We start from the raw sequence: 15723 nt of genomic DNA, 5'->3' as shown, positions 1-15723 counted from the left end.
TTTCCCTTAGGTAAACTGATGTTTGTGGCAACAGGACAATGATGAATACAGTGGACTATGTACAATTGGTTAAACAACAGGAAAGAGAGAGGCAACTATCAACTTATTATCACATTAGGTGCCATAATTCAAAACCTTCCATTAGAAAAACTACCTATTAGAAGTCAGGAAACTAATTTCTGGAGTAATGGGAGTCACTGCTCCAACACATTCTGTGAAAAAGGATGTGAATGAAAGCAAATTAATAAAATTAGTGAACATATTACCTCTATAGATTGAGCTTCGACATCATATACTTCTTCCGGACTCAAGCCTTCATAATTTTCTAATGCATCATTCCAAGGGTCACTAGCTTGGCCTTCATAATCAGCTAGAATTTCAAAGAAGACTGTTTTGCTACTAAATGTACTGAACTTGTTATCCCAACACATTCTGTAATCTCCAGCCTCTACAGCGACTATCCTGTCAACCGTCATATTGAACATGTGAAAATAATGTGTCTTCATTTCCAAATCATAGTTTAATCGTATACAGTATCTTCATTTCACTTACCTATGTGTATTATCCGCCTTCTTATAATCAGCCACTATAGTACGTCCTGTTGGGGCATATAAGCGAAAATTTATATCTAGATCTCCTTGACCTCCGTCTATAACCTGGAAAATATGAAAGGAATTCATACCAACATAGAATGTGATTTTGCCAAAAAAATTATATTAGGTCTACCACAATTAAGAAAAGAACCTTACATTAACAATTACAACATAAACCTAAATCATGATGGATAGATCAGGAACGTGGTGTACAATTTTGGAAATTGTTATACACACAGAGTCAAAAGTTATGATAAAATAATACAATAACTAGAAATTGTGGGTTAGAATATAAATGATGTGTCTACAGCACATCGGCTAAAGTGCACTTACAGTGTAGCAGTTGTTCTACTGTGTGCTGCTGTTGACTATTAGTTTCCATTGATTGTAGCCAAATCAGGTGATAATATACGGTAGTAACTGTGAATCACTGCCTCTAATGAACTGTTTTGGTGGATGATACAAACTAATTACTTTTGTTTTCAACGTGAAGAACGCAAGATCGACGATTATTGATCTGGGTATTATAGAATATTGTAGTTCTTGGGTATTGTTTCATATTCCAATGTCGCAATTTGGTTGTGAGTTAGCAACCCCATCATATGTGACTGTTGGAAAATTGGCTGTAGTGACAGACTAATTTGTAGCATAGCCTGAGGTTGAAATGAGATTGAAATGTCACACTTTAGCTGTGAGTTGGCAAAAGTAATGAATGTGAATGTTAGAACACTGGTTGTGTCATGAACTGATACGTAGCATAGCCTGATGATCATTTTGAGACACTTGCGGAGTATTCTAAGAAAGTCTCCATTTAAAAATTGGTGGTTAGGTAGTAACCTAAGAAAAGTTTAAAATTTACAGAACATTCAGTTTTATATGACAACATTCTGCATAATATATTCCATTATGCTGCCACCTAATTTCACATACTCCACATCCTGATGGCATCTTGTCTCACTAGTGATTCATCATGTTCACTTCCCACCACTAACCACGCAAACCATTATCAACTACTGCACACACCAGAAAAGCTGCCTACACCTGAAGTGCACTTCTACTCAGCACATAGCACATCATTCACTGCATGGAGAAAACACTGAACAACAGATAGTCACATAATCAAGAAGCTGAACTAAGTACACACACACACACACACAGCACTTTTCCCTAGAGAAATAAATTATTGATATTGTGTTAAAAAAAATGCACTTAATCAGTGTATTTTGCTTTTCTTACAAGAGTAAAATCTGCTCTACAATGAAGCAACATTCTGTCATGGAGTTATCGGTGAAGGGGGTAATAATAGTCACCTGGCATCCACAAATGGCTACAAAATGTATAAGGATACGGTGCCAGTGACACAAGCAATGTGGTGAGGAGAGTGAAGAAGTCAGTATTAAAGACAACTGCTCAGTGAGAGACCAACTTTGACCAAAGTGATGAATCGTCTGTGAACGGACAAGTTGATTTACACAGACAGACATCATAACTAATTAATTATTAATCTTGTCCACAAAAGCATACAGAAGATAGTGGACATATTGGGGTACCAGAAAGAGTATGGAATGAGTGCATTAGCAACCATCTTCTAGTTTGTGGTGGAAGTCTGCTTTAAATTTTTGAAGCTAGTGAAGAAGTTTTCTCTGGTCTCATGGAAGGAGATGAAGCATGAGTGTACCATTATGAGAGAAAACGAAATAATCAGCCCATGAAAAGGCATTACATTGTTATGTTAAGGCAAAACAAGCTTAAGAGTTAGTGATCAACGTAAAAAGACATGGTGACTGGCAGCCACATCATTGATAGCAGACGAGATATTCACACATTTCAGAATTTATGATAACGCATTAGGAAGGAGATACTGCACACGTATATATGAGGGGTATGCAAAAGAAAAGCTGCACAACAACACAACACTGTGAGTATAATTGAAGTCTTTATTCAAAAGTAATCACCAAACCTGAGCACACCTATCTCACTGTTTCAATAGCTGAAGGAGTCATTGTTCCCAGAATTCCTGTAGCTGTGACAGGTGCCAGTCCTCCACTGTGTCCTTCAGTTCGTCATCCAAGTTGAAGCACTTCCCTTTGAGATATTTTTTTTAGTGAACCAAAAACATGAAGTCCCTGGGTGAAGTTTCTGGACTGTAGAGCAGAAGCTGAAGCTGCTACCACTGGAACTTTGTGTGACCTTGGAACCATGTGGACACACGTTATCATGGAACAGAATCACCCCTTCCATGAGCACCCCAGGCCATTTGCTCTTGACGGACTTATGTAGGCTATAGAGTGTCTCACAGTACATGTCACTGTTAATGGTTTTTCCATGCACGAGGAATTCAATGAGTACTGGACACTAAACATCAAGAAAGACAGTTCACCTTGCCTTCTAAGGGCACAACTTTTAACTTCAGAGGTGGTGGCGATAGCATATTTGTGTCCCTAGATGTCTCACATTATCTCGAAGAAATATACACAAATTTGGACTGGTTTGGTTGTTACAAAATTTCATACATTTTCACCTGAACATCCCTTATCAAGCAATCCAAATTCATTGAGGCAATAAGAAACAAATCAGATACTAAGGAGATTGGGTTGCTTGTGGTTCATTGTAAAATGTAGACCTAATGATGATCATTACCTCTCTCTCTCTCTCTCTCTCTCTCTCTCTCTCTCTCTCACACACACACACACACACACACACACACACACAGACAGACAGACAGAGAGAGAGAGAGAGAGAGAGAGAGAGAGAGAAGGTGTGGTTTTGAATTCCCCCCCCCCCCCCCCCCCTGGGTGAATTTGCATGATGCCACTCCATTGATTGCCCCTTCGTTTCTGGTGAAAAATGATAGAGCCATGTTTCATCACCTGTCACAATTCTTCCAAGAAATTCATCTCCACCATTCTCGTATTGTCAAAAAGTTCGCTGCATACTGTTTTTCTTGTTTCTTTGTGAGCCACTGTCAACATCCTGGGAACCCACATGGCACAAACCTTTTTTAACACCAACACCTTCAGTATTCTGCAAACACTTGCGTCCCCTATCCCAATGTAGTGTGACAATTCGTTCACTGTGATGCGTCTGTCAACAGTCACCAATTTGCTAACTCTCTGCACATTGTCTGGAGTGTGTGCAGTAGGAGGCCTGCCACTGCGAGGACAATCCTCAATATTGCCATGCCCGCCCGTAACCTGCTTGCCCACCGACTAACTGTACTGCAATCGACAGCAGCATCTTCATACACCTTTTTCAACCTCTTTTGTATGTTTCCCACTGTCTCATTTTCACAGCACAGGAATTCTACGACAGCACGTTGCTTCTGACGAACATCAAGTGTAGCAGCCATCTTGAAGACATGCTGTGACGGCGCCACTTACGGGGATAGGTTGAACTAAGTTTGAAAACAAGCGGGAAGGATGTATCCACACACTGTAAAACTTTCACACATGCAGAATGAAAACTGTATTTTTACAAAAATAGTGTGCATTTCTTTTGGAGTGACCCTCATAGATAACTCAATTAACCCAACCAACAAAAGTTGTCCTGAAACTCATGACTCGTTTTCACATCACAATACTTCAGAGAGCACAAAGCTCCTGGAGATTGCTAATTTTTTGTCTCCTTTCAACATCTTGCCCAGACAGTTTAAAGGAATTTGGTGTGACACACACTTCAACACAGAGACATTTAGAATTCTTTATGTAAACAAGATATTGTCAGATTTAAAGATCACACTAACTGTCAATGAAACTGTGCATCCACTGGAATTTAAGTGAAGTTATAATCAATTTGCATCCTTATACAATAATCAGATATATATAATACCCAAGTCAGACAGATATCCTAAGTTATCAATAATTGTTGACAGGGAAAAATTTTCCTCACAATATGAGAACAAATGCAACTTTCAGAAACATGTTTCATAATGAACGCTTAAAACTTTCAGATGGTAACTCCACTAATGGCAAGGGGTCACATATGAAAGATAAAAACTTTAAAGTACACCATGTTTATTGCTACTGATGTAATGGGTATGTTTTATTATATTTTTTTGCATGAAATAATTTCAACTTATCATGAACATACTCATTCGAAGAACAACTACACACATTCAGAAACATAAAATACACAAAGATCTTGAAATAGTCACCGTTATTAGCAAAAATCTTTGCAGTTAATAAAATATAAATATGAACAAAATAAGACTGTAGCTGTGTTTTTGATTCTGTGCCTTTGAGAATATGTAAACTTCAATCTTTTCATTTGTTTTCTGCTGGATCAATCCAAACAGACAAACATCAATCACATGAAACCTAGATTCATCACATTTGAAGTATATTAATTGGAGCTGAACATTTCTCCTGTTTACAGATGAAGCACATTTCTAAATAAATAAAACATGAAAGACACATGAGGTCTGCCCCTGTTGTCTGTTTAAAAGATTTACTAGCCATTTACTATCCATGTAAATAACTGGTAATATGCACGTTAAAGATATTCTGGCTGGACTTTGTTTCAAGCATATTGGGAATTTACTTTCAAAATTAACATCCAGTTTCCAAAATGAACTCAGAAGTCAGTTCTGAATCTGTCACACTGTATGTACACATTACACCATATGGATGTCATAGGCATCAACAATTAGTGCACCCATCTTCCGTATGTTAATCTGACACTGAAATATTAAGAAACGGTGTACTAGAAGCTGTCACGATGACAAACATTACATTTATTTATTTAATGTCATTCAAACTATACTGCAGTATGCTGTTATTGCTCTTACATACTGTGAAATATACCCAACTGAGAAAATTCCTGGCAAATTAAAAATGGGCACCAAACCAGCACTCAAACATGGAGATACTGGCGAAAGTAAAGTTTTACACAAAGGTACTGAGTTGTGCCTGGATAATTCAGTTGACAGAGCATGTGCCTGGCACAGATTCTAGGTTCGAGTCCCATTTGGCATGCAGTTTTAATCTGCCACAAAGTTTCAAATCAACACACGCTACGCTGCAGAGCGAAATTTCATTCTACATACCCGAACATTTGAAACAGGCTTTCTTACATAAATCACAACATAATTACATTATACAGATTTGAAGATTATCACACTTAAATGCTAAATCTCTGTGGCATGGCCTACACTAAGGATTCGACATAACACTTTAATGGTGATTACTATGGAGTAAAAGTATTGGATAGAAACTGAATATCAAATTTGATTCCATTAGAACAGTTGTTCACAGCGACTGCAGAAGGTACATATTTCAAAAAAATGGAAAGGAATACGGCTATCAGTTGCAAATACAATCTGTATTTTATTGCAAATTTAGATTTCAGATACTCAATAGCCATAGTATCATCAATGACTCAGTTTACATGCACTGCAGATAGCTCTCCAATAACTGAAATCTGCATCTGAAATAAAATATGGATTGGATTTGTGACTGGTTACTGAATTCCGTTTCTTTTTTGGAAATGAATAAGTCATAACATTTAAGACATTACACAAAATTGTATGATAATGGAATTTTATGTGACGGCAGCACCTCAAAAATTTTATGTTCACGTTTGATCTGTTACATGAAGTATCCCTAAGGATTGTATGATCTCTTCTTTCCTGGTAAGTTGAACAAATTTAAAGCTGGAAACCACAGAGCTTTAGACTAATACTGTAGTACTGCACTGAAGTTACTGAGCAAATAAGCCCATCACAAATTGGATAACCCTTCTTTGAAATTTTTCAACTTCTTTAAAAAAATGGTTTCGTAACAATACAGGTAGAGAAGCAGCACTACATAATATGTCTAACAAATGTCTTGCAATCTGTCTCCTTCATAAGGAAGATCCATGAAATATTTCCAATAAACATTTTTCTGGTTTTCACTATTGACACTGCAAAGCTTACACTGTTACTTCATTTTTTTAACATTCTCAGCAGACATACCGAGGTAGTTCAGTTATATCAATGACGAGTGATATACCACTGGTAGTTCATTCATATAATGTATGATATATTTACACAATAAGGCTGATTACAGTACGTACCTTGGTCATAACAATGACCAGTCACTGCAATGCAGATTTTCAGTGTAACTATAAACAATACGGACTTGTCGATAAAAGTAACCACATAGCTTGACTAACACATAATTAAAAAAACTTTCCAGTATGTAGAAACTTTCACTAAAACATGCGTGTGACAAATATTCAAATGTAGAACATTTATAATCACGACAAGTAAGTTCAACTTCGTGCCACGTGAGGAACACAGATTCTGAGTTATGAAAATCGAAAGAAAACAGATCTGTGACTGAATATTTCACGGAGTCGCTTTGAAGTCGGTTTTCCAGTTTGAATCTAGTTGCTAACCACAGTGACAAAAGTGGGAAGACACTTAGAACCACAAAAAATGTTCTGATTAATAAACAAGGCTGTTAGCTATTAACGAATTAATTCTATACTTATAATGCATATTGCTGATTGTTTACCTGATAATCCACCTCCAGCAGTTGACCGTCTTTAACATTCTCATAAAAGCATTCTTCCTTTCCAGCATCAATATTAACTGTCATTTCCTTTTCTAGAGCTTTTACAAGGCACGTATGTAAATTAGTAACCAAGATTACACACACAATAACCAAAAAATTGAAAACATACATTGTTGCCTCTATTTTGCGACCGTTTCTAGTTCTCACGTTTGTAAACTAAATGTCAGAGATAAGACGTATGTAAAAATCAAAGTTGAAGACAAAGGATACACTTCATACGCCAAGAGACTTAACGAGATGTGGATCTGAGTATCCACGCACACATTATTTTGGCGCCAGTTAATACATTAGCATACTGACTTCTTTGGTGTCATAACATACATACTTTTCTTTCTTTTGTCCCTGATGTTCTAGATTTATTATTTCTTCTGCCTTGAACGCATTCTAAATATAGTATTTTGTTCATAAAAAAGTTCTTTCTTTTATTTTCGATTCTTTGATGTTTCCTTCTAGGTCCTTCACTCTTCTGTAATCTACACTATTGGTGACGTCTTCCTTTTTTTTTTTTTTTTTTTTACAAAGAATAGTATACAGGAGTATTTGTTTCGTTAGATTTGTTTTTGAATGGGATCGGTCTTAGCAAACACAATGTTTTATTCTTTTACCCAAACGTATTTCGCTGAAGTTATAGCCTCGTCAATGTTTTTTATTTTTATATTTTCATTCTTGTTACCACATGCTGTGTATTTCCATGTTTTGTGTTACAATTGCTTTTCCGTCTCAGAAAAAAACGGTAGTCTATGAAGGAAAAAAAAACTGTAATGCAAAACAGAAAACCACGAGAACCATAGCATGTAGTAACAACGAAAAAAATTAAAAAACCCATTGAAGATGCTGCAGCTTCAGCGAAGCGTATCAATGTAAGAAAAATTTGTGTTTGCCAAAGTTGGATTCCATCGAAAAACAAGTTTATCTCTAAGCAAACACGGACACAAGAACCTCAAGATGAGTATTTGTTCCCATAGTCTGTTATCATTTATTCAATAGAATTTCCGAATAAGATTAACCATAGCCTTTCCACCGCTTCAGCCATTATCTGTATATTTTCATAGATTTCTCATTACTTCCAATGTTTCAACCATGTGTAGTTTGTCTTTAACCAACTATTTTTCTAACAATTCGACTTTCAGGTATCTCTAATCTGTATAGCTTACAGTTCATCATTAAGCATGCAGAAGCATATGAACATTCTGGGCTGAAGTGTAGTGTTTTAGTTTTGTATGTGCTGCAAAATTTTTAGTCGAACTACACGCTCTTTCCTTTTAATTAACTCTTGCATATATCGTAAATTTTTCTAGTCTATTCCGAGGCATGGTTTTTCCAATACATTTAAATGTACTAACTCATCCTATTTTACGTTCTGTGTTCCTTTGTATTTTGGCGCATTTTTCCATGTACACTCCTGGAAATTGAAATAAGAACACCGTGAATTCATTGTCCCAGGAAGGGGAAACTTTATTGACACATTCCTGGGGTCAGATACATCACATGATCACACTGACAGAACCACAGGCACATAGACACAGGCAACAGAGCATGCACAATGTCGGCACTAGTACAGTGTATATCCACCTTTCGCAGCAATGCAGGCTGCTATTCTCCCATGGAGACGATCGTAGAGATGCTGGATGTAGTCCTGTGGAACGGCTTGCCATGCCATTTCCACCTGGCGCCTCAGTTGGACCAGCGTTCGTGCTGGACGTGCAGACTGCGTGAGACGACGCTTCATCCAGTCCCAAACATGCTCAATGGGGGACAGATCCGGAAATCTTGCTGGCCAGGGTAGTTGACTTACACCTTCTAGAGCACGTTGGGTGGCACGGGATACATGCGGACGTGCATTGTCCTGTTGGAACAGCAAGTTCCCTTGCCGGTCTAGGAATGGTAGAACGATGGGTTCGATGACGATTTGGATGTACCGTGCACTATTCAGTGTCCCCTCGACGATCACCAGTGGTGTACGGCCAGTGTAGGAGATCGCTCCCCACACCATGATGCCGGGTGTTGGCCCTGTGTGCCTCGGTCGTATGCAGTCCTGATTGTGGCGCTCACCTGCACGGCGTCAAACACGCATACGACCATCATTGGCACCAAGGCAGAAGCGACTCTCATTGCTGAAGACGACACGTCTCCATTCGTCCCTCCATTCACGCCTGTCGCGACACCACTGGAGGCGGGATGCACGATGTTGGGGCGTGAGCGGAAGACGGCCTAACGGTGTGCGGGACCGTAGCCCAGCTTCATGGAGACGATTGCGAATGGTCCTCGCCGATACCCCAGGAGCAACAGTGTCCCTAATTTGCTGGGAAGTGGCGGTGCGGTCCCCTACGGCACTGCGTAGGATCCTACGGTCTTGGCGTGCATCCGTGCGTCGCTGCGGTCCGGTCCCAGATCGACGGGCACGTGCACCTTCCGCCGACCACTGGCGACAACATCGATGTACTGTGGAGACCTCACGCCCCACGTGTTGAGCAATTCGGCGGTACGTCCACTCGGCCTCCCGCATGCCCACTATACGCCCTCGCTCAAAGTCCGTCAACTGCACATACGGTTCACGTCCACGCTGTCGCGGCATGCTACCAGTGTTAAAGACTGCGATGGAGCTCCATATGCCACGGCAAACTGGCTGACACTGACGGCGGCGGTGCACAAATGCTGCGCAGCTAGCGCCATTCGACGGCCAACACCGCGGTTCCTGGTGTGTCCGCTGTGCTGTGCGTGTGATCATTGCTTGTACAGCCCTCTCGCAGTGTCTGGAGCAAGTATGGTGGTTCTGACACACCGGTGTCAATGTGTTCTTTTTTCCATTTCCAGGAGTGTATAATGTTTCTTCAGCTGAGATTCTGCGACTAGTTGTATTGGCTATTCTTTCTGGAAGATTTATTTGAATGACTACTCGTCCCACATTTTCAGAAAGTATTACAAAATCATCTACAAGTACCAGGCAACTTATTTGTTCAGTTTTGGTCCAGTGGCATCTTGTACAGATGTATGATAAGTCAATAAAAATACAGAGGAGATAAAGATTACATATGTATAATAACAATAATAGAATTTATCACAAGTAACTGCTTTGTATAAGCTTGAGTGTTACGTACATACAATAACAATAATAGAATTTTTCACAACTGTCTCCTCTGGACAATTCTGATGCAAAAGCAAATGACCACATTAATACAATACCATTAATGTTATTTATCACACATACAATTCTAGTTTTACATTATAAGATTTAATTTTAATCTATGAGGAATTCATATACAGAGCAGAATCTGTGGTCCAATAGAAATGACTTCGGTTGTTTTTTGAACAAGCTTTCTTCCTTTAATAATTTCACATTGTTAGAGATATGATCATATAATTGCATGTCTCTATGAAGAACACTTTTCTGATAGGTTGATATCCAAGCATAGGAGACATGGACGTTATTGCTGTTTCTTCTTCTATGGCTGTGCAGAGCTATTTTGCTGATAGGCATTGGAGATTCCTATATATTCCCTTGTAAAGACTGTTGTTTCAAATATACATAGGTATGCAAAGTTCAGTATATTTAATGTAATGCAAAAAGGTTGATATGAATATTGTCTCTTTATGTTGAATATGATTCTGATATGTTGTTTTATGAGTTTCAATATGGATCAACTACTACAAGGTGCATTCTCCCAGAATAATATTCCATATCTTATTGGTGACTGTAAATGTGTGTGATATGCTTGTATCATTGTTTCTCTGTTACAGCTTGTATTTAGTATCTACAACACATGACAGATTGATGACAGTTTAAATGGTTCTGAGCACTATGCAACTTAACTTCTGAGGTCATCAGTCGCCTAGAACTTAGAGCTAATTAAACCTAACTAACCTAAGGACATCACACACATCCATGCCCTAGTCAGGATTCCAACCTGTGACCATAGCGGTCACGCGGTTCCAGACTGAAGCGCCTAGAACCGCACAGCCACACCGGCTGGCGATGACAGTTTAGCTGTATGAATTTTAATATGTGTGTTCCATTTTAGGTCGCTCTGTAGATAGATTTCTAGGAATTTCATATCAACAAATTTTAAACTTATGCTGTTTATGCTTGGATATCTTTCTGGTTTAAGCCTGTAATAGAAATACTGGTGTCATCACCAAATAAAGTTTTCTGTTTGGTGTGGAAATTTTTTCATTCATCCACGTCACATATATACAAAAGAAAGTGGACTGAACGTAATATTGGCGCTTGTGGCACACCATATTTCATTGTAGCTTTTTTCTGATGAGTATGTTGTTTTCAAAATACCTCCAGCTATTTTGTCATGTTTAAGAACAACTTACTGTTGTCAGTTAGTAAAATGAGATCTAAGCCATTCATTTGGAATACCTCCAATTCCCGTTCTTTCCAACTTATCTTGGATGGATCCAAAAAAAAACAGTAGATATTTCCTTTTCATCTATAGCTTTTAGGAGAGTACGCAGGAATCAATAGACTGCTGTGGTTGTTGATCTCGACTGCCTGAAATCATACATGTTTGGTTACGTATTATAAGCACACTTGCATTGATCATACTACTCGCAATGATTCATGTCACCCACAGGCCCATAAAAAGGCATTTTTCATACTATGATTCATAGACTAGTAAGTCTCTTCCCAGAGAAAAACGAAATTGCCAAAGCACTAAGTATTCTTGGGCATGTAGCACTGAATAATGCCTTTAGAGTGAAAATGGTTGACAGAATGTTTCCTGCTAAATTACATAGGTATAAAGTTGTTGATGAGATCATGTTGTAGAAAGAAGGAGTGTAAACTAAATGTTAATGCCTACCATACTTGTGTCTGAAAGAGTAACCAAATAATTTCAAAACACTAAAATGAGTATAGGCATTTGTACTGACAACACATTAGGCCAGACTATATGTAGAAACAATCAATATAATAAACCTTACACACAGTATAGTGTTTATAGAATTAACTGTGGAGAGTGTAATAATTTTTATGTAGGTCAGACCGATAAAAGTTGTAGTACTAGTTTTAGGAAACATTGTAACACCAGGGAGAACTGTAAATCGTCCTTTGCTAACCATCTTCAAGTAACCAGTCAAAAGTTAGGTGACATTGAGAACACATTAGATATTCTACATAGAGTTGGCAAAGCTAGGAAACTTAATTATTTAGGAGAGATTGAAATCTTTAGGAGGTTTAGAGAACAGCCGGAATGCATTTCAAATGAGCAGGCTGGCCTTAAAATTAAGAGTTTTCTTTTTTTTCTGCTTTGGGAACATCTTACGATTGGTCTTTGATAAGTTTACTCTACCTGAGTCGATTCTAGTAAGTATTCTGGGCCATGCTGCACTTGTTTCTAATCAGTGTTGCTTTTTTCTATAGTATTTTATATTTGTTCATTACTGGTATTTCATCACATTTTAATCTTTTATTTTGTGCCCTTATATGTATATGAGTAACTGGTTTTATTTATTTTTAATGGAATTTTTACTTCGTTTATGGCTATGTTTTTGGGTGCCATTTTGTTGTGACTATGTGCTGACTTTAATATCTTTATCTTACAGTTTACGCACTCTTATCAGATGGCTTGTACTTATAGTACTTGTCACTTGCTTTTAACGAGAATGTTCACATTTGGTGTGTGTTCTGATGTTACACCATGTTTCACACTTTGCATAGATTTACTTTGACACTATTTTACATTATATCTTTGAATGTTGTTTCTTTTAGTTAGCAAAAACAACTTTAATATTACTGTTTGACATAACAGTCATGGTAGATACATATATACCTAGGTGCTTAGGTTTCAGTTAATTTTAGTCATGTGTCAGCGTTGTCTGTCATGTGTCAGCGTTGTCTGTTTTATTTAATATTTTCGTCATTTCTGTTCCTTTCTGTGTAAATGTTCATAAATATATGATATTGACTCTGATTGACTAGTATCTCTGTGCTCTCAGGTTTATGCTTAATCTTTGTCACTTTTCTGCCATTTGTGTTTCTCCCATCACACTTATGACTTGTCTTATGTGTTTATTGTCCATGTAGTTTTTATCATTATGTGAAGTGTTTGTCACTTTTCAACCTGTGGGAACATGTGTTCTTGTGTGGTGTTCAGAAGAATGGATGGATTTGTACCACCAATGTGCGGTACCACATTGCCATACATGGGAACTTTATGTCATTAAGTGGGTACCATTTCCCCATATAAGTAATTCTACATTCTTATTTTTCCTTATAGTCTAATTTGTATACTTTGTGCTATTTTGGGGGGGACTGATTGCTTTGACTCCACCTAATAACAAAATATCGAAATTGCAGCTGTGACATATAAGCAATAAAGATTTTTGGTACAGCCTAACTGGAATGACAACTTTGAGTACATTAAAATTACTTACTTTAAATTAGTTTTTAAGATGGGACAACTGATATTTCAAAAATGTTCAGATGTGTTTGAATTCCTAAGGGACCAAACTGCTGAGGTCATCGGTCCTTAGACTTACGTACTACTTAAACTAACATATGCTAAGAATGAGACACACACCCATGCCTGAGGGAGGACTTGTACCTCCGGTGGAAGAAGCTGAACTGATATTTCAATAATCTCACAATCATAGATATCAAACATAGTTTGTCTTACAATTAACCCGCAGATCTTCACAGCCTTTCCTCTCTTCTAGTTTCTCTTACAATTAACCTACATACCTACAGAGACATCTCATAAACAGGCTGCAAAATCAGAATATTTTTAAGAAAATGTACAGAATATTGTGGATAATTCAAGTAAATTTATTTTTCAGAGCCACAGTAATGAAGGTGTTGTGAATGGTTCTCATATTTTGAAAGATCATTTCAGATGTGTCTATTTTGTTCATTGTTACATCCATAAGTTTAATCTGATTTTGGCCCTAGGAATAAGCCAGTATACAGACGTCAGAATATTTTTTGCTGGCTTCAGTAAGATTACTATATTTTTTATGATACTTCCTAGTAAGCAGTGATGCTAATTACCATATCAAATAGATTTTTTGCAGTTCTTCCCATCGAACACTTATGTCAATGGATATAGTGAACAGAAAAATCCCTCACATTTTACAAGATGAAAATAAATTTTAACCCATGAACTGTGCAAGTTACATACGAAAATGGAATTAATCTGTAGAATGGCTGGATAAAGTTGAAGTTACGTTTCAGCAGATTTCTATAATTACTCAAGCAAGAGAACTCTGAAATTACTATTGCTGTCTTTATTTCATCTTATCACATCAAATGTTGATTTATTGTTTGGTCTATTTCATAAACGAGCAGTTGGCTCACTGATTGTATGGTATGGGGCAGGACATTTCAAAAGTGCCATGCAGAAAATTCGGGGAACATCATCGATACTTTCCAAGTACAAGGAGCTACTGCATATTGTGAAGAGACAAAAGCAGAAATGACATTCCAGAAACTGGTGTTACTGCAGAAGAAGTATGTGGCAAAATTATGGCTTGTGGTGACATCACAGGGTGTTCTGCAGCTGAGAACGTGTTTAAGTCTAAAAAATATGTTATGCTTGCAAGTCAATTATTCCCACAAGCATTGCTGCATGGACCTTGAATAATAAATGACCCTTTTGAATTCAGTAAGCTGAGAACAGAACTTTAGACACTCTATACAAGGATAAGAGTTTGGAACTCTCAGAGGTGGTGTCCCACATCTGCAATTCCTCCTCGAAAACAATTTGCAGATGCCTTTTAGCAGGGCTATGGAACTTCTAAAAGTGATTGTTGTTATACATATGATAACAGCTGAAATGCAGTGATATTTCTCCATATCAGCTCAATGAGGTACTATAAGTGTGGTGTGGGTAACAGCACTGACAGTGCTCTCTGTAGTGAAAGACTATGCAAGCATTGCCACAGACTTCAATAAAAGCGTCAGTGTCACATTCTATGCTCTTGAGGAGAGGAGGATGGATTTTTCTTACATGAACACAGAATATAGCCATTATTATGTTACTGGTTTCTAGACCTTTCCAGCTAGCCAGTTGCATCTTCCAGTGTACCCCCTACAAAAACCTTCACAAACCAACATGGGTTTGAAGCATTGGCTTTGTTGACACTGAACTGGAGCCGGAGTCACTGTCTCTCTTTCAGTGATGTCTTGGTGGGCATAGAAGTGCTTCTATCTGTAGGCAGCTGCAGTCCAAGAGGCATGGTGAGCTCTATTAGGAAAATTGCTTCGTGAAAGGAAGAAGAATCCGATGTTATTCGAAGAGGAATCAACTGCCAGATGGAAGAGACAACCCCAGAGGCAATCAAGAACACAGGATGTAGGTAGTCGCAGGTCATGGCCCATGCGGTCACCAAAGATGCATGTCACAAAGGATCTCAGATTATTCTCAGCTCACTGTGGGATGAGACAGAAGTAATGAAGAAAGCTAACCTCAATTCTTGGGTGTCAGGCCAGCTGTGTCTCTGTAACATCATTCCAGGGGTAGTCCATGAATGTCTGCCTGGAAAAATGTGCAGAATCTAAACAAGAGTTTTTGTTAGTTATGTGGTGAGCTCAGATGTGGATCTCTGTAGTGTAATAATGGCATTTTTAG

General features: G+C 38.0%; 1 protein-coding gene across 1 annotated transcript in view; it reads right to left on the bottom strand.

Moving 5' to 3' along the window:
- The window catches only part of LOC126470251 (transmembrane emp24 domain-containing protein 1), a 46063-nt gene extending 38753 nt beyond the window's left edge, over window positions 1-7310 (bottom strand). The window contains exons 1-3 of the mRNA XM_050097965.1: window positions 7091-7310; window positions 553-656; window positions 267-462 (exon numbers count right to left, since the gene is read on the bottom strand). Of these exons, the coding sequence (XP_049953922.1) occupies window positions 267-462; window positions 553-656; window positions 7091-7261 (471 nt within the window). The 5' untranslated portion in view covers window positions 7262-7310. The remainder of the gene's footprint in view (window positions 1-266; window positions 463-552; window positions 657-7090) is intronic.
- Between the last annotated feature and the right edge of the window lie 8413 nt (window positions 7311-15723).

This window comes from Schistocerca serialis, chromosome 3 (assembly GCF_023864345.2).
Source record: "Schistocerca serialis cubense isolate TAMUIC-IGC-003099 chromosome 3, iqSchSeri2.2, whole genome shotgun sequence".
In the NCBI taxonomy this organism is placed as follows: Eukaryota; Metazoa; Arthropoda; class Insecta; order Orthoptera; family Acrididae; genus Schistocerca; species Schistocerca serialis.
Note: the sequence above shows the minus strand (reverse complement) of the source record. Positions and strands in the feature narration are given on the sequence as shown.